At 44.4% G+C, this 20,223-nt stretch overlaps 1 protein-coding gene across 1 annotated transcript in view; it reads left to right on the top strand.

Moving 5' to 3' along the window:
- Positions 1 to 20,223, top strand: part of LOC133349466 (endosome/lysosome-associated apoptosis and autophagy regulator family member 2-like) — a 36,578-nt gene that overhangs the window by 10,777 nt on the left and 5,578 nt on the right. Inside the window, 14 exon segments of the mRNA XM_061562949.1 lie at positions 14 to 161; positions 1,772 to 1,816; positions 1,818 to 1,862; positions 3,911 to 4,022; positions 5,475 to 5,624; positions 6,252 to 6,340; positions 8,173 to 8,353; positions 10,092 to 10,220; positions 10,891 to 10,981; positions 12,428 to 12,527; positions 12,996 to 13,133; positions 14,258 to 14,524; positions 17,901 to 18,074; positions 19,384 to 19,564. Coding sequence (XP_061418933.1) covers positions 14 to 161; positions 1,772 to 1,816; positions 1,818 to 1,862; positions 3,911 to 4,022; positions 5,475 to 5,624; positions 6,252 to 6,340; positions 8,173 to 8,353; positions 10,092 to 10,220; positions 10,891 to 10,981; positions 12,428 to 12,527; positions 12,996 to 13,133; positions 14,258 to 14,524; positions 17,901 to 18,074; positions 19,384 to 19,564 — 1,850 coding nt within the window.

Genomic DNA, 20,223 nt, shown 5'->3' with positions numbered 1-20,223 from the left:
ACTTTATTTTCAGGTCACTTTGGACTCCAAAGGATCAGTATATTGAGTCAAACAGAGATGACTGCTCTGCTTCGCTCATCTACCGAGTGAATCTCAAGACGGAGGGAACCATTGCGTTCGAGTACCAATACACCGACTCCAACATGTTCTTTGAATTCTTTGTAAGCATATTCTGCTCTTGCGTATGGCAATATGTGTTCGGGAGCTACATTAAAATGTTGAGCATCTGCTAGCCACGACAAAGAGGGTTTCAGGAGCGCGAGAGAGATTGTGGAGTTTTCCTATTCCTCCTCCGTTGATGGAATGCAGATGACAGTGGTTTTTCTATATGATCCATAGTTTGGCTTGCATGTCCACAATTGCACTGTGGTCTTTAATTCAAGGTTATATAAGGTTACATGCACGCCAGGCAATAGGACCACAGTTCATAATAATTTGTGATGGTATTTCTTTTCTTCAAATATTTTCAAACATTCTTGTATAACATGCGTTCTCAAAATGGAATGATTTATTTTCATATTAACCAGACAGTGTGCCAGCCTCACAAGGAAGATGTAAACTCACAAGTGCGATTAAACATTCTTTGAGACGTTGTCATTGAACAATGCAGGAAAAAAAATACTGATGCGTTTTTTTATGTATTGTTGACTGCAATACCCTTACTACTTAAAATGCATTTATTTGTACATGGCTATGCGTAGACTTTTAATACAAGTGCAGGAATCTTGAAACTTGGTTAACTACTAGTATAAATTGTGTGAAATTGTTTTGATATGGAAAGTGACTGTGATGGAACTGGTGGGCTGATTATTCTGCTACATTTCATAGTTGCATCCGTAATAATATTAATGATTAACCAGGAAAGCCTCACTTGAGTCTAAAGACTTGTATTCAAGAGGGCTCTGCATTGGGATGTTTTGCTATTGCAATTATTTGAGTTTTTTCGGTTAAGTCACGTCTAAAGATAAAATAATAAATTAAATAATAGCATATTACGACGTTTCGATTGCAACACAAGCAATCATCATCATCATCAGGTATAATGCTTTTATTTTAATTTATTATTTTATCTTTAGACGTGACTTAACCGAAAGAACCAAATAATAATTCCTGCAGTCACGAAAGTTCTAAAATTAAAATTATTTGAGTGTTTGGCATGTGACCCTGAGTACTTCCATCTCCGAGCCACAACATGTAACCCCACGGCTTACAACACCTGCCAAGAACTGGTGGTCACCCATCCAAGTAAACAGCCAGATCCAACGCTGCTTAGCTTACAAGAGCTGATGAGCTGGGATGCATTTAATGTGACTTGGTCATAAGATGGCATGGTGAACACAGGGAAGCCAGGTTCAAGTTGTTCGCCGATTGTGATTGGAAGTTGTCTTTTTGGTTCTTTCGGTAAAGTCACGTAGAAGGGAAATAATAAAAATAAAACATAATAAAATAAAATTCTCACGACGTTTCGGCCACAACCCAAGTAGCCGTCCTCAGGTGAAGAACAGGGCTGTCGGAAAGACTTTCACCTGAGGACGGCTGCTTGCGTTGTGGCCGAAACGTCGTGAGAATTTTATTATGTTTTATTTTTATTATTTTATTATTTCCCTTCTACGTGACTTTACCGAAAGAACCAAGAAGATGAATCCCTGCAGTCACGAAAGCTTTAAATCGAAAATTGGAATGTTGTATTTTGTTGTACATCGGTTGGGGTATGCCCTTAATGCTTTAGCCATTTAATGTGCATTTAATGAAATGTCAATGTCCTCTTCAGGTACAAAATGATCAGTGTCAAATGACAGACTTCAAAGGCAATGTGAAAATACATGCCAATATCTGAAACTGGCAAGTGGGTCTCACACGAAGTAAGTATTGTTTTTTCTTCATTGCTAGTAATGATTCTTAGTTATTCGTGCATGAACTTATACTGCAGTAGAACTACATTCACATAGGAACACGTTATTGGATATATCTTAATTATGTTTGGTACAATTTGATTGGCTCTGGGACATCCAATTAGTTTGTAAAATCCTTTTCTTGTAATGTAGTTAGGGGTGAAAAATTGCGTCGATGCATTGATTTAACATAGATTCTTAAGGCTTACAATGCAGAAATACACATCGTAAATAGTGCGTGTAAGGCTTTTGTGTGTGTTTCTTTCATGTAAATGATATCACAATGATATGCAAATGTTACAACAAGACGAATGGAGCCTACAACCCCTGCATGGACAATATATAATATAAACAAGCAACAATACACAAAAAGACGTTGAAAACAAAACAAAAAAAATAATCCGTTAATTGAATGTTCGCTTGAATTGCGAAAATAAAAATAAAATACTTCTGAGAATGGGGGGGGGGGGGGGGGAGATTGGGGAGAATGAATTTATTTACTTCTCTCATTCCAATTACAATGGATTTGCAATGCATTTGAGGTTTCTTGTTTGTAACCAGATGTAGAATGTGGACACAATTTGTCAATGGTTGAAGATGGGTTATACGTTAATAGAGCTATTGCGGATGAGAGTAATGTGAGTGTGGGTTAGAGACAATGACTGTGTGTATGTTGAACTTATTTTCCACCGAGCGTAGCTAACCGTGCTAATCAGAGGTGCGATATTGGTACCTTGGCTTGAATCTGGAATAGGAACTAATCTAGGATTGTATGAAATGTAATTGGTGAATATCATCTCCCCACATACATGCACTTCTTAACTGCAGGCAAAGCCACAAGCACTGCACTTCTTAGTGTTCAAATACGATGCCAAGGTTATATTGTATGCAAGGTGTACTGTATTCTATATCTTCAACATATTTGTGGGACGGGAATTCCCAATCCTGAGCTCGGGGTTTCCCAAACTCCATTCCTCACACCCCACCTCGATCCGCCTTTTCACGTTAATCAATCATCCCCATTCAAGTACAAATTACGTTGTCGCACGCTGCACACACCTGATTCTTGGCGAACCCCCCCCCCCACACACGTGACGGAGACAGTGCCGATTGAAATAAAGACATTGGATGGCTAGGGAATGTGTTCAAAATCATCGGGTCTGTTAGCGTGTAACGAATTACCGTACGCAATTTGAAATAGAACATAGAAGTTTAAAACGCTTGGAAAGGGATACTATGGTGCGGTGCTAGGAGTGGAATTTGAGAAACCCTAATGTAATTACCACACACCACCATTGTCCATGTGGATATTCATAATCAACGTTTTTGGGTTTAGATCGCATTATTTATAAATGTGTCGTAACCCTCCACCACCCGACACGGCCAATCAGTAACAAAAGTGTCACGTTGACAAAAGACAAATAGTTCACTACTTTAGCCCACCGGTGTGTTGAAGCGTGAAACCACAACAAGCATGAAACCACAACATTTACAAAAACTGTAATTCTGGGAAATGCTTCGATGGTGAATTATTTGGTGATGCTGCATTTGCAGTGCTGTAAAAGCACAAACAAAAGCACATCAGGTATCAGAATCAGAATCAGAAACGGTTTTAATCGCCATGTAAGTTTGCACAAACAAGGAATTCACTATGGCGGGACGGTGCATACATTGAACAAGTAGGAATCTTAACTTATATAAAAGGTATACACTCTAACTATACTAACGTTACAAAGTATAAGTAATACCAAAGGGCTATGTGACAAACCTTACTAATTGGCTGTGCCGAGGTGGTGGCGGGTTTTACGACACATTTAAATATATACGCGACCTAACCCCAAAAAAACCTGTATTATGGATGATATTGCTTGCGAAAGCATACGTGTTAAACTGTATCGATTCTACGTTGACCACAAGGGGCAGAAAAAGTAATCACATCTTGACCCCTACTTGTGACAGTTCATCGAATGAGCGGTGGGGAGCGAATTGTCACGTGTGTCTTGTGTTTATTTGCACAGGTAAAACTGCCGAAAGGGAGCAATGTGCTGTACTGGAGGACAACGGGCATGGTCATGCACAAGGACAATGAAGATCCCAAGCCCGTGCGCATGCGCAGCATTCACATCACAGGTGTTTGCAGCAGCCCCAACGGCCGCACTTTCCATTGTTCAACGGCACGAATGGAACAACAATGACGATAATAAGTTCGGCTTGCAATGCTCCGCCACGGTGTGTGCTCTCTCCTTCGAGAGAGAACCACTCGGTGGCGCGACGAACCACAGACAAGCGGGAAAGGCGGTTGCCAGGCAGTGAGCTGCCACCAAATTCCTTCCCAAGCTCAGCGGTCCTCTATATGTTAAGGTGTTATTGCCCAATTAATGAGTACGTGTGGAAAATAAACAGAGCACCCGGAAAAAAATCCACGCATCTGAGGGGTCAACGCTCTATCCAATTCGGATGGAACAAGTGGAGTCCACGTTATTGTTGTATTGTATCACCTGTTGAGCTAGAGTAGGGCAACTCGATGTTTACAGGAAGAGCGTTTTACAACATTTGTGCTGTCCGCAAATGTTGTAAAACTGCAATCCAGCACTCGTCTTCGCAGTGCTGGACTACAGCAGTATGTCATCACTGCCTGGCTAAACACTTGGCTTGTCTGCATGGAGTCAAGAATCACCGTCTGGATCAGGTTGGATATTCAATAGTCTTTAACTTTTATCGGAGCCTAAATCCCAATGCAAAATTTGGACATTAACTAGACAAAAAAAAACCCATTGTAAAGCCAAAAGCTTTTCCCGTAAAGTTGGACTCAGTTGATCACTCTTCAAATAGGTAATGTCAGTGGACCCGTATGTATGTAAGTGAGTATGTTTAACTTCTCTCTCACCGTACGTAGCCAATCGTGTGAATTGAAGGTGCAGGAAATATCTTGATTGCCAACTGTGGTACAATAAAACCAGGATTTTCTTTTTCATTGTAAGAAGAATGACTAAAAAATGAACCCGTAAAAACAAAGTTTTTCACTATAAATCCTTTATATGCGTGGCGGCTAGAGTCCTCTCGTCCTCTGGCTTGAGATGGCTGCCACCTATGGGTCAGATGATTGCCTGCCACCATTAAGCAATTGGTAATTAAATATAATTAATTTTTTCCTAAAAAGTGTAAAATTTTGGAAAAAAAATTTCACGAAAATAAATTGTCACGCTCAACGAGTCGGTGTGCAAAATGTCAGCTCGATTGGATCACGGGAAGTGGGTTAAAAAACAACCAAAATATTTGCACGGTCGTAAGCGCGCAAGCAAGCAAGCAAGTGAACTTAATATAAAGAATTTAAAAATACTGGAAGAGGGGAGAACTACGTGTCAGTGCACTGTCTTCAGTGGTGTATTTTTGCACAACTGACACAAATTGTAAAAGTTCAAAGTCCTGCGAAGCTAAGTCAAGAAGAGGACATCCTGGGAAAATCAGGACAGCTGGCAACCCTTCGTCATCTGTTGAATACTTTGTGTGATGTTTTTGCCACGGGCTGCACATGAATTAAAAGTGTGTACGACTGGTGTATGCCACCCCCTTGTATTGCAGGAATTTCCTACACGTCTAAGTGTTTCCCGTGTAAGGCGGGCACGTTTAGTCAGGACGAGGGGGCGAGCTCCTGCCAGCTCTGTCCCAAGAACACCTACGCAGCGAAAGGCTCATACATGTGCTCCTTATGTGAGCGTGACTACTACTCAGGTATGCCCTCATTTTGTAATTTTCTTTATAGCCATGCTTTTTGTTTCGTTTTTGGCTGCACCATATATCTACATTCATATTTATGCTGTGATTTCTCTGGTTCAGTTTTTTTGGAAAACATCATCGAAGGCTTTGATTGTTTGGTTTCTTTCCAATCATGCTTTTTGTTTTTGGTTGGACTTAAGATGTGGTCAATATTTTTCTGCATATACATTTATATGCCTTTATCTTATGATATGTTCGATTAAGCCACGTTCAAAACACCAGTTCTCATGTAGGGGTGCCACCGAATTTCTTAGTAAACCAGTTGAGAAGTTTAAAATGTAAATAACAAAAATGCAGCGTTTAACCAGGGCCAAGAGATACTTAGCAGCGAATTCACTTAACATTGTTGTTTGGTATGCTCTAAATAAAATGTGTTAATTGTCACATATTGTTTCATTGTACATTAACCCACGGGGGTAACTCTGCCTAATATAGCAATTCAATCAGCTAATGCTGTTTTAACTTCGGAAAAATCTGCATGCAATAATTGTGGCTTCATACAGTGAATTATATCAAAGTTTCCATTTGACACCTGACGAAAAAGTGTCACGTTCAGTTTCTATTTTCATCCACACTCCGCAGATCCTGGGTCAAGTGATTGCAAGCCAAAGGAGCCATGCACTGCAGATGACTACATCTTCACGCACTCTGCTTGTGATGAGGAAGGACAGGTAAAAAAAAAGTGCTTCAGGCCTCTTGCTCTTGACAGGGTCCATTGACCGAAACATCAGCCTACTAAATATTCAACGCATTCTTAAAATAACACTACCTTACAAAGAAAAATATATAAGTGTTGACCATTGAACATGTTGCAAAGGGTAATACGTTTTTTGCTCAAATACTAAACTATTCTACGTTGTTTATTATTGATTGGTAATTTTACTTTATTTTTTTTTATTCCAATAAAAATATGATCCTTTTGTGTCATGCAGTGAGACAGAGTCTTTTGGAACTTTGCTTGAGAATAATCCAAGGAAAGTTAACATCACAGAACTACTTGTGAGATATATAAAAGTGACCTCGTATCCACGCGAGGGGGCACTTCACTTTCTCACGTGCCGTGCTGTAGGTATTTGTTGACATTTTATTTTTAACTGACAGATAGCAGCAGATTACATAAAAAAATAAAATTTGATGCTTTTATTGTGTGGCCATTGGCACTGAGTTGGGACCATCAACTCGCTGAACTTGAAAACCCGTTTGAGTCATTGGTGACTGCCTGGATTCAGATCAAGGGCCTCAGCAGTGCTGACTCAGTGTTCTGAACCCTCAACCACCCGGCCACCTCAATGTGTGCACATTGTTTCATAAGGGCTTTTACTTAACCCATAGATGAGGGTACGTTGCCACACCACACATGGAAGCTGCAGGCTTCTGGTGAGTGGACGAGGTTGCACACTGGAATTTTAATACAGTGATGCACTAACTCGTGTTTCCAGATTCTAGATCTGGGTTTTCGAAATAGCTTCACACGTAAGGTTGAAAATACATTGCGGGTTTGAACATACTTCCCCCCGTTTAGTTTATTCCGGTTGGTGAATGGGGGAGGCCCAAAACCAGTTCAGATAGCGCTCGCCACTGATGTGTGTGATGACTGGGAATCGAACTCGGGTTGCCGCTTTCACAGCGCAGTTCGCAATCCACTGCGCCATCGCATTCGCCGCAGTTTATGCATAATAGCGTTGCTTTCCTTTCTTGTTTGTTTCTCACGACGATAAGTGATGCCCGCAGCTCTTTTGCGTGCCGTTTCACTGGGTAGCAGTGATTGCACACTGAACTTTACACCACATGCAATAAACCGACTTGCGTGTCATATCGAGGATGGTTGCCACACGTCCAGAACTTTAGCATTCGCAAAAAAAAAACACGTCATTAACGCTTGTGCCTACAGCTCTAAAAGCGATACTGTCACGATGTTTCAGAGAGTACATTGGACCACTGATTCGATCTCCCGCGCAGGCAGCTGAAACAATGGTGCGAGTTTCTTAAATCCCCCACGCCACTGCCGTCCACCCGGACCTATATATGGGTTCACCACAGTCGACCGACAGGTCATGTGTGATGGGGTAAAGTGTGGGTACTCCCTCCTCTTCCAAAATACCTTCTATAGGGGCTTTCTATCGAGCTCCCTCTAGTGACGACCCTTCCAAAGACAAAGATCCCCCGTATAGCTTGAACAGACTTTTGGGGCAAGTGCTGTTCGCGAACTCCTATGAAGGCAGACACGAGGGGGTGGGGTGACCAGCACCATGGGCAGCCGCCTTTGTCTCCCCAGTGGCGATGTTTACACACCGCACCGGGTACTCATTTGAGGCTGAGTCAACCTAAGGGAGGCCCAGGACCTGTCCAGATAATCGTCACTGGCGTTGGCCGTGAGCGGGAATCGAACTCAGGCAAGACCCTTCCACCACCAATGGCACAAGCCACGTTTTTTTTTTACCATTTGTATTTTAACAGTAGTTGATTGCTCCTCTTGTTTGTGTGTGTGTCCTTTTGGCCTCAGACACAGCTGCAGTACAGCTGGGTGGAGCCGATGGTGTGCCGGGAGGACTTGGAGGGTGCGGTGAGCCTACCGCAGCCGGGCAAGAAACAGCAGTGCGCGCCCTGCAACCCGGGCCACTTCAGCAGCGACGGCTCCAAGTGCCTACCTTGTCCTCAGGGCACATTCTCCAACGGCACGACCGGTACACGCAGCACAAACAGCCACGTCTACAAGCAAAGCCATGCCTGCCCAGGCGAGCAGACGCACCCGTTTGTGGAGCCTTCCGCCCGTGGACGGGCACGTAAATTGGAGCATGCAACGAAACATTAGTTGGTTTCATCTTCTTGGTTCTTTCGGTAAAGTCACGAAGAATGGAAATAATAAAATAATAAAAATAAAACATAATAAAATAATTCTCACGACGTTTCGGCCACAACGCAAGCAGCCGTCCTCAGGTGGAGAACAGATCTGTCGTGAAGACAGAGTCTCTGTCAGAGTGGAGAACAGGTCTGTCTTCACGACAGACCTGTTCTTCACCTGAGGACGGCTGCTTGCGTTGTGGCCGAAACGTCGTGAGAATTATTTTATTAAGTTTTATTTTTATTATTTTATTATTTCCATTCTACGTGACTTTACCGAAAGAACCAAGAAGATGAATCCCTGCAGTCACGAAAGCTTTAAATCGAAAAATGCTTTGTTGTTGTTTTGCGTGTGAGAAACTATTCATTATGATTGGTGCCATTATATTGGGACATTATGCTCTAATTACATGAAGGCCACACTGGCTGTGCAAACGAGACGCCAACAATGACAAACAATACAAACGAGGTGGCAGAGACGAGAGAAAATAATGGATTGTTGAATTGAATCATGACCCTAATTTGACAATTTATTAAATCGCTGGGTGGTGTGGTACGAAGTGAGGGTGGGTGGGGGGGGCATTGTTACATGCCTAACAAACTGTGTTCTTGAATTGGGTGCATTCTGGGTGATATAGTTTAGAGACAATTCATTCATTAAGGGGGTTCAACCACAAAGTAACGTTTCCCCCTCGCTGGCATACTCTGAAACATAATGCGATCCTACGTACGCATGTACGTTTAACTTCTTTGGCACTGTACGTAGCCAACCGTACTAACCGGCGGTGTGATCCTTTCTGATAGCCTGGCACAAATATACAATGTGCTCTAAGATAATCATTATAATTAGAGTTAGTGAGTTAGTTAATCCTCTTGATCCCCTATGGGACACGACGGCTCAATGAGTTCCCTCCACTTCATCCTGTCCTCGGCAACGTGTTGAGCCTCGCCCAAAGAGAGGTCGATCGCTGCTGCCAGCTCGTTCTTCACGGTCTCCCGCCACTTGGTTTTGGGGACTCCCAAGGTTTCATTTTGCCCGGGCGGTGTTCATCTTCGGTCAATTTTTTGCCCACGGTCCTGGTCCACTCGAAACAAAAATAAAACAGGAGTGTTGCCGGCAAAGAAGCCTGGTGAGTAATGGAAGTCCGTAATGCAGTGGTTCTTAACCTTTACTGCAGCCTTGCAACCCCTTTGGTTCTCAGAAAGGGCATCTGTCACCAGAGGCGTAGCGAGGGGGGGGCAGGGGGGTACATATGTCCCCGGGCGCCAAGGTAAAGGGGCGCCAAAATGAGGCTTACAACGTTACATTATAACTTATTGCGGCGGGCGCGGCAGCCTGAAACTACTGCACAAATCTACACCTCAACCTAAAAGTTTATATATCCCACCACACACAGCCTACATGTCATGTAATTACATTTTGGTATGTGATTAAACGGGGGGGGGGGGCGCCAATTTTATAGTTCGTCCCCGGGCGCAAAATATCCTAGCTACGCCTCTGTCTATCACCCCCAGGGGGTTGCGTGCACCCCAGGTTGACAACCACCGCCGTAACGTTTACCGTGCGCCGCCCTGTGGCAGAGTGCAGCCCGTGCCCCGCCGGCACGGAACCCGTGCTGGGGCTGGAGTACAAGTGGTGGAGCAGCCTCCCGCAGGGCATGAAGTCGTCGTGCTTCAACGTGGACAACACCAACTGCGACCAGATGAAAGGTGCCCTACCCCTCTCCTCCACACACCCCCCTCCCACAGGCTTGGCCCGCAAGCTAAAATTAAGCGATTAGGCAGAAATCAAGAAAAGTAACGACGCTGGAAAACAAAAAAAAACTATGTTGATCGTAAACAAAAAAAACCTTTGCTTATGTTTAATGAGTTGGGTCGACACCTGCGCTCATATGCGCGGGGTTGCTTTTTTTGCAGGTGACTCTGGTTTCCCACTGAAAAGCCAAACACTCAAATGTAATTTCGCCAAATATTGGAACATGCTGAACCTTGGCTATAGGGCCACCCCGTGGACAGGATGTTGGGTGCAGTTTACTGTTAAATGTCCTGTGCTGTATAATGTAGGTAATGCTCACCTTTGCTTTCTGTAGAGTCCTATATAAAGCTATGGGGGGGAAAAAAGCTGTATATTTGACATCGTGAATTTAGATAGCGTCTAAATGTGACCACATCTAAAGACGCTACACAGGAACAGTGGGCAATAGTTAAGGTGTAGAGACCATGAGTCATAGGCTGAGGAAAATGGAAGGTCTTTAACAGCTAAACAAAAAAACAGGAGAGTATCTGTTCTGCTTTGCTGCTGCGCGGTTAAAGATGCCGATTTTGGTCAGTCGATGTGACGCGAGTGAAGGTGGCAGTAAGAATGTCCTTCTTGTCACAGGCTGGTTGATGGCACAGGACCACATCGTCACTGGCACGGGAGCCTCGGACAACGACTACCTCATCCTCTCTCTCTCTGTGCCTGGTTACAGGTAGCCCACCCATCACAGCACGCCTCTCCACGAAGCAACTTGTCATCCATAATCATTTGTATTCATCTCTTCCGTTTTGTCGTTTACAACAACGTTGCAGCTGGTTTGGCCAATGGGGAGCACTCCCTGGCTGATTCGAGACGCTACATATTTATTGGCTAGCTGACAATTATTGTCGGAACAGTTCTCAAATCCCTTCTGTCAAGAACGAGTATTAAGAATACCTTCACAATTTTTAATATCCTTAATGGGTTTGCTCTGGCCTAACTCTCTCCTTTCATATCCCTCTATTCCCTTGTTTGTGGATTTCATTCTCGTGGCCATGTAGCTGAAGCCAGGTGAAAGCCACGATAAACTTTTAAGCTGTGGGAGGTCCCTACTTCTCCTTTGTTTTCACTACTTTCTGGAAGTTTCGATTTAAAACTTTCGTGACTACAGGGATTCAGCTTCTTGGTTCTTTCAGTAAAGTCACGTAAGAAGGGAAGTAATAAAATAATAAAAATAAAACATAATAAAACAATTCTCACGACGTTTCGGCCACAACACAAGCAGCCGTCCTCAGGTGAAAACCAGGTCTGTTGAGGCGACAGCGTCTGAATGAAACAGCACACGTGCTTGGAGCATATATATAAGCTGGGTTGGAAGGGGAGCAAACGGCGCTTTGACAAAAGAATGTGCATATCAAGAGGAATTTAGCATATTTATGGGAAATGCAGGTATGTGATTGGTACTACGTCATGAGAATTATTTTATTATGTTTTATTTTTATTATTTTATTACTTTCCTTCTATGTGACTTTACCGAAAGAACCAAGAAGATGATTTCTGGAAGTTTTTTTCTTCTTGTCATCCACTCAATTGATTCCCTCCCCATATGTAAGTCCAGACTTGAGATCACTTCTGTCTTCTTTCCATTGACCGACTTTCCTACTGATAAGTTTTCTCACCAATGTTTCCCCTGCACCTTCCCTTCTATGTCCACGTCTTTACCCCTTCCCCTTTCCCCCGGTTCATGTCCCTCCACTTTGCAAAGCAAACAAAGCTGTTTCTGCTTCACTCGATCATTTCATAATGCAGTGTACATTCGCCATCAACGTGGGACTGCGGGAGATGGGCAAGTCTGTACAGTCACACCGCTGCTCAATCTGCCCAGCTTTTAGTTTCGTTTTTCTTTCTTATAGTTTTCTATACTGTGTGTGATTATTTTGTAGGGTATTTTGAGACATGTTTGCCTATGAGATGTTTGTAAATTATCGTTAACTCACATACGTTGACCATTTGTTATTGTGCATAATTAAACATTGAGCTGCAATGCCAGCATGAAATGGCTCACTTTTGATCACAATACCAAGATCGTTTAGCATATATGTTATTCCAATTGCAATGTGTATAATCTCTGTGTGGTCTGACTTCTGGTCTATCCGGCCTTAATCTTTCTCCTCCTCAGCTACCAGACCAAGAATGACAGCAAGTCCATTGAGGTTTCCAGGGTCACTTTTGCCTTCGAGTTGGACTGTGTTTCTCAATGTGAGCTCTTCTTCATGGTGGTAAGTGTGCTACAAGCAAACAACATTAACAGTTACAATTGAAAACTTCGATGGTATATTTACAATTACAAATTGCTTTGGTCTCTAGTACACATACTCTTACATGAAAGTATGTTAATAATTGTACTCTTTATTTGTCTCAAGAAAGATTCACTGAGTCGCATGCATTGGGTTGTTTGGTCAAATCCATAACAAAAATGTTTGGCACGTGCGAGGATTCCATAATGAGCGGGATAACATTTAACATCGTGCACAGACAGATTCACTCCATTTTTATAAAGCCATCTTCTGGCTAACTCACAAGTTCAATGTCTGACAAAAAAAACTACGGCTTCAAAATATAAAATATAATAATAGGGAGAGTCATTTTGCTTCTCAGTCAGTTAATTTGCCTCCTTAAATAAAATGTGTGATCGCTCAACAGCCGTTCCCTTAGCTGGTGTGTGTGCGTGTTCGGGATCATTGCAGGACACCAACAGGAAGGCGACCAGGGTGAAGAACTCATGGCAGGGCAATCAGGAGAAGCAGGTGTACACGTACATAGTGCCGGAAAATTTCACGACCACCTTCACGTGGGCCTTCCAGAGAAGTTCAAACCCCAAGGCGGTGAGCCTCGTGTTCCCCCCCCCCCCAGCCCACTCATTATTTGTGCGAGTGTCAACCACGTGCGATGGAGTCCCTATGACATCGTGGCTGCAGCGCACTCGGCCACGCTATTGCCTTTCCCTGACGATTTTTAACTTGCTTTTCATCAGCTGCTTGAGCTGAAACCCCTTTTTTGGGGACAGATGCATGAAACAGCAAGAGAAGGTCCAGAGGGAGATTTGAATGTGCAAAGCTTGTGTTCCATCGTCAAAGAAAAGAAAGTTAATTTTGGCACCAAAATAACTGTACAATGAGGATTGAGAGTGCTGGAAACTTGTGCAAGTAATTATTTTGGTATTATATATCAAGGGTCCATCAAATGTTTTAACTTTTTCTAGATTAAGCATGCAAGATTATTTAGGGAGCTAAACATATTCATTAGTGGCTTTTCTTTCAATCGTGTGTCCACGTATTAATAGTAGTAATATTTCTGGAAGGCTGATGATCTAATTACCTAATTTTATTCCACCATAATAGTTATTATAGCTTTGACGGACATCTCACCACAACAAACAAGTGTCATATGAGAACCACAGTATACAACAGAAGCTCATCGGTCATAAAAGTGGAATTGATTCACCAACATCTTGCAATATAACAATCGCTGTGTGATGATAAAAAAAATATTGTAATTCAGCAATCTGTCAATAACCATCGTTCATGAGAAATAACAACCAACTGATCACTCCATTAAACATTGTGCCCACTCTCCAGTTCAGGTCATGCCCTCTCAAATTAAAATTGCATTTTAGAAAGGGGAAGTAATTTTGTCTGCGGATATTGGGTGGATTTAATTGTTGTCCTGAATGTACTGGTAATATTGTGTGCTACTAATGTTGTGTGCCAGTAATTATCTTTTGGTGGTAATGTCGTGTGCCAGTAACATTTCATATTCTGTACCGATAATATTGTGTGCCGGTAATATCGTGTCCCAGTAACATTCTGTGCCGGTAATTTTCTGTGCCGGTAATATTTTGTGCCGGCGACATCGTGTGCCGGTAACATTCTGTGCCGGTAATATCGTGCGCCGGTAATATTGACGTGCTGCTTAAAGTGACGCCGTATCCTTTTTTACTCGCGTCCAGGGCCGCGAGTTCGTCACCGACATCGCCAAGATCTACGCCATCAACGTGACCAACGCGCTGAGCAGCGTGTCGTCGCACTGCCGGCCGTGCGCGCAGGGCGGCGGCTCCGGCGACGCCGACTGCGTGCCGTGCCCCGCGGGCTTCTACATCACCGAGGACTCCTCGCGCGCCTGCGTCGAGTGCCCCGACAACACCGTGGTGGCCGACCGCCACGCGCTTGGCCGTGACTCCTGCCAGCCCTGCGGCCCCGCGGCCAGGAGCAACCCGGTGGGTGGGCCACCGCCGCTTGCAGCAACCGCGGCGTGGCAGGCGGCCGCGGTCGCGGTGTCTGTGCGGCCGCGGTTACACAAGTGGTGTCATGAGTGGGACGGTTCATCGATTCAAAGGATGGTTTAACGCGTAGGCTTTCATGACCAATATAATCCATAATAGAGGTTTTTTTTTGGGTTAGATCGCGTAAATATAAATGTGTCGTTAAACCCGCCACCACACGACACAGCCAATTAGTAAGGTTTGTCACGTAAACAGAACGTGCCAATTCGTTACTAGTACAGCACACTGGTAACGTAACATATATTTACGTGATCTAACCTAAAAAACAAAGGACATTATTGCGTATAATAATGTACAGCTGTGTGTGTATGTTGAACTTCTTTCACACCATACATAGCCAATCATGCTTCTCAGAGTTGTGGGGGAAGGACAACAAACTAAACACAAAAAACAGTTCGAAAGAAATTAGTTTTCAGTCTAGATTTAATTTCAATCTAGGATACCAGCGTGGTAATCGATCGTGTATGTGTGTCTGCTCTATGTTTTTGTGGGGAGCGGTAGAGTAGTGGTTAGCGCACTACACTATGAACCTGGCGACCCGGGTTCGCTTCCCGTTCATGGCTAACACCAGTGACGATTATCTGAACCGGTCCTGGGCCTCCCCTAGGTTGACTCAGCCTTAAATGAGTACTTGGTACAGTGTGTAGTAAACATTGCCACTGGGGAGACAAAGGTGGTCGGGCGTGGTGCTGGCCCCCCACCCCCTCGTGTACCGTTCCGGCCTTCATAGGTGCTCGCTAACAGCACTTGCCCCTACAGTCTGTTAAGGCTATACGGGGGATCTTTATTTTATGTGTTTGGACAATCCGGCCAGGAGGCTGGGAGTTCAAGTCCTTGTTTAGGGGGTTACTTCGGCCCATTATCTCTTGGGAGTCAATCAAATTAGCATTGAGGGGCTCCAATGAGCACCTCAATTGCTGAATGCTCATTGTAGCAGGAAATGGGTTTGACTTTGATCTGTAATTGGGGGTAGAGCGGTGGTGCACAGGTGAGCGCACTGCGCGATGAACGCAGAAACCTGAGTTTAATTCCCAGCCAAGGTTAATTCGTAGTGGCGAGTGATATCTGAACCGGTCTTGACCCCCCCCCTCCCCACTCTTTCACCAACCTGCATTGGCCACCATGGTGAAATACGGTAAAACCACCCCCCAAGAACAACACAGTGTGGGAAGGCCTTCATCCAGGAGTGGGATGACGAAGAGCTGTACGTTATACTTGATGAGGACATGCACAACCTCCAGCCACTTGAAGTGCTACATTCACGATATTACAAGAAAAAATATTGATTATATTAGTGAATCAAATTATGACCCTTAATCTTAACATTTCCATACTATGGTAGGCAACCATATTGAAAGTTCTAACATTGCATGACAGACATTTTATCAAGCCCAATGCTATGTATCTATGTATGTTGAACTTCTTTCGCACCATACGTAGCCAACCAAGCTAATCGGAGGTGCGGGGGGGAAGGACAACAAACTAGACACTAAACTAATGCCATGCTACGCGCGTCAGCAAAAATCATCTCTGATGCACGAGTCGGCGATAACATCACTGGGCTGAAATTAACAAATTGGAATGATGTAAGTAATCGGTTGGAAACGCGTGCTGCTGGCAACGTTAGTGTGCACGATGACCGTGGCGATATGACAGCGAGAGAGAGATAGACCACTGGGCCTGGCGACACGGTCGCATGGAGAGTCGTTTGCGAAGTCGTATGGGGAGTCGCGTGGGGAGTCACGTGGGGAGTCTCGAGTGCCCGCGGGGTCAGCCCGTCGGCGTCTTCTCTCCCCGCTGCGCCTGCTGGGCCGGCGGAATGAGGACGGCTCCATGATCCGTACAGCAGTCACCCGCGTGTGAACGTAATGGGGGCAGTGCAGCCATCCTGTCCGCCGTTGATGGGAGAAGATGCTCCTCCAAGGCTGTGTTTGAGGCACGAGTTTTATGTTGTATATCAATGTAGAAATAAAGACGGTCACTGGATCGCGCGCTTCAGATGCGCTTCTGCGGCTGTCTGGAACGTTCTTCCTCCCGATATTAGGAAGCCACTGGAGCCACGCACTTTTTAAAATCTAGATTGAAAACTCATTTCCCCCGAACTGTTTTTTTGTGTTTAGTTTGCTGTCGTTTCTCTGTACCTCCCATGAGTGCAGTTAACTGCGTACGATGCAAAATTAGTTCAACATACATACATACATCGTTAGCCTTTTGTAAATCCACTGCTGCACAAAGGCCTCACTACGTCATGTAGGTCATATGCGTTTGACTGTATTGAACAATGCTGATCGGTGCATGTTGGTGACTGTGGGGGAACGCAGGACTGGTTAAGACATCACTCACCACTGGTGTTTTCTGTGGCCAGGAATTTAATTTAGGTCGCTGGGTTCTGCATTCAGTGTGCTAACCGTTCCATCGCGAATAGATAGATGAATGTATTGTTGCGTGAGTCAAAATGCAGGCATTTAAGTAGATGTTCATATTTTCATGGTCTCTTCCCCCCAGGCCTTCCTTTCAAAAGACACCGTCTTGATCTTAACTTTTCTAATATTACTCCATGTGTTTTCTTGTAATGATGAGATAATTGCAAATTAGTTATCGGAATATGTGAAAATACTAGATGTGGCATATAATTACACAAGCTTAATTTGAGATGGCTAGATGACACGGGAGTCAGAGTGCTGATCCAGCACCGCTGAGATCGCGGGTTAAAATACCGGCAGCTACTTGTGATTAAACCTGATTCTCAAGTGTAGCGTTAATGGTCTCCATTTGGTCACCAACGACCACACGCACACACAAAAATTAACATTACATTGTTTTGCCATTGATTTTATTCATTTAAACTCTTAAGAATAACACATTGAGGCTTGATTGACGTGCAACAAGTAATCTGGGTGTTAAAAGGTGTGCCTCCATTGTGGATTGAGAGGTGTATGGGATGACTTTAGAAGTGGTTCTGTGATGTCATCTTTTGGGCTGTTCTCCGACACAGGGTCATGCAATTCCAGCCACGAGAGTTTTGACTGGAAACTTACTCATCTCACGATACGACACCGATAGCACAATTGGAACATCATAAAAAAACGAGTCAAAATCTATTTTAAATATGCTTAGTCATAGTATGCTTTTATTTGAAAGTACGAACAGTAGGTACAAGTTAACAAAACTTTCAAATCTTCTCATCCCACGAAAAGATTTAACTTCAGGCCCTGATTAGTCCCCCGCAGCACAGATCCTGATGCCCGGACTGTCACAAGGTAGCATGTGAAAAATGTAATTGTCTATCCTTTTTTTGTATTGTTATCAGAGCCACTCGGCATGCTACAGTGACTGCACGTTCACATACGAAACTGAGAGCGGCGTGCTCGAGTTCAACTACGGCGGTCTGAATGGTACCACGAGCAAGGTGACTGGGCCCAGCTTCACGGCCAAAGGGACGATGTACAACCTGGTCTACAACATCAGCCTCTGCGGCAATGAGGTAAACACCACCACAGTGTCTCTCCCATATGATTTTTTTAAAGAATACTACTGAATAAGGTCTTTTTCAGTTCTGCTTTACAGCTATCCGATGCGTATTCTATTTGTACAACCTGTCGTTTGGCACGATGCCTGACATGCTTGGAGCTTCTTCAGCAACTGAATTCAGCTCCAGAATTAGCTTGCAGGACGTGGAATGAAACGTTGGACATCATTGTGAACAACATGACGTACGACCCGGAAACACATCGCCGAGCCGTTTTAAAGGAAGAGGAACCCGAAAACCAAACAGCTGCCATCTTGTATGCACAAACCGATGTTGTTCGACGTGAGCTCGATGATTAGTTAATGGGAAAATAGATGGTAAGGTTATGAGCAAGCACGCCACTATGGCATATTAGTGGCCCTACTCCCATATGATTTAATACAACGTTAGGGCAGTGATGTAAGATGATAATGTAAAATGTGTGGCCCTGCAATTTCTTACTCGTGCCACTGCTGGTGGAAGGGCCTCCATTAGGAGAAGCTCGACAGCTCCTCTCGAGGGTATTTTGGCCTACTCTTTCACATCTTGAGAGAGGTGGCAGAACCCACACTTTACCCCACCACACGCAATTTACCGATGGACTAACTGTGGTGTACTCATTGTATTGCTGGGTGGACAGAGGCCGAGGAAGAGGGGGTTTTAATTAAAAATTTTACTTCACATGTTTTGGACAGCCTAGGACACTAAACCTTGTTGCTTATTGACAAGAATTGTTTATTTTTGGGTTGCATCTTACTTAACTCGTGTAGCGCAGTGCTGTTTCAAGTGGTGAGAAACAAGCTTTCTCACTAAGCTAGACGCTCACATGAGTGGGCTCTCAGCCGCACGAGACTCGTACCCCACTGGCTCGGCAAACGCAGGGCCCTCGCGTTACCGGTGCTTCTTTTCCAGTGACTCTTAGCCGAGCCGGAGAAAACAAAACGTGATACACTGGCCTCACAAGAATATCTGAATACGGCCTGGGGCCAAGCAGGGCCAGCGACGCGGTTTAACGATGCAGTCATCACGTGTGTGACATCAGTCGGTGCAATTCAAACGGAAGCTCCGCTGCATCATCTTTATGCAGCTCGACTCGTTCGGTCGCGCGTGATAGCACCAACACCGCCGGGCTGCTGCAGTGGAAAGAACAAAGTGGCGCCGCCCGAGGGGGCTGGCATGGCACAGCCGCCCTGGTGCGGCTCTGTTGTAACGGTGGAGGCTTCGACGAATGCTTTGAAGTTTTTGGGGCCACTCGCTGAGCGTTCGGTGTGCTGTGCCTCCCAAGGGCGTGATGAAGGCACAGTGCGTGGACAACGTGACGAACGCCCAGCTATCGCAGAAGGACCAGAGTCAGAGGACGCAGATGGAGGCGTTCGTGTGCCGGTCGACCATCATCACGTCGGAGGCGCGCGGCATCGGGGCTACGGTATCCTCGCAGATACTCAACCTGGCCGACCGCTTCATAGGTATGCTAGCACGCACGCTCAGCATAGGTATGCTAAACACATCCATCTTCACCACTATTTTACAGTTGTTTAAAATTGAAACGGGTATGCTAGTTGCGCATGTAATGGGCCTTTTGTTGATCCACTGTTGGATGAGGGCCGGGCCACTCCGTACAGGGCGTGGGAGTTATTCGACCATACTTCACCTTGGTGGTCAGTGAAGGTTGGTGAAAGCGGGGAGCATATATGTGAAAGCATAGAAGTACATAGATTTTGTTGCACTGTCCGGCACTACCTACCCTGTAGCCTCAGAGCAGCCTATTCTGCCTGTGTCATGCATTTCATTAGATCAGGCACATTCAGTGTGATATGATCACACACGTGTGTGGGATTTTTATTACAAGGAAATTGCAATTGGTAATAGGTTTTGTTCTTTTGACACCTGTTTTGAGGACTAAAACACTGGTTAAGGTTTGTTAATAGTGATATCTTCTGAATATTGTATCTAAACACAATGAAAGTCACCCTTCAATTTAAATATTTTTTATCATCGTGTGATTTTTCTGCTAAACTGAGCTTTGGAGTGATGTTCATCTCCTTTAGTTCTGAGCCGGTGGTAGAAATTCTGCATTCTTACTGTGGGACCAATTCTGTGCATAGGAGATTTCCCCACAAAACGG

The sequence above is a fragment of the Lethenteron reissneri genome, chromosome 30 (assembly GCF_015708825.2).
Source record: "Lethenteron reissneri isolate LAM-NWPU_2019-01 chromosome 30, ASM1570882v1, whole genome shotgun sequence".
Lineage (NCBI taxonomy): Eukaryota > Metazoa > Chordata > Hyperoartia > Petromyzontiformes > Petromyzontidae > Lethenteron > Lethenteron reissneri.
Note: the sequence above shows the minus strand (reverse complement) of the source record. Positions and strands in the feature narration are given on the sequence as shown.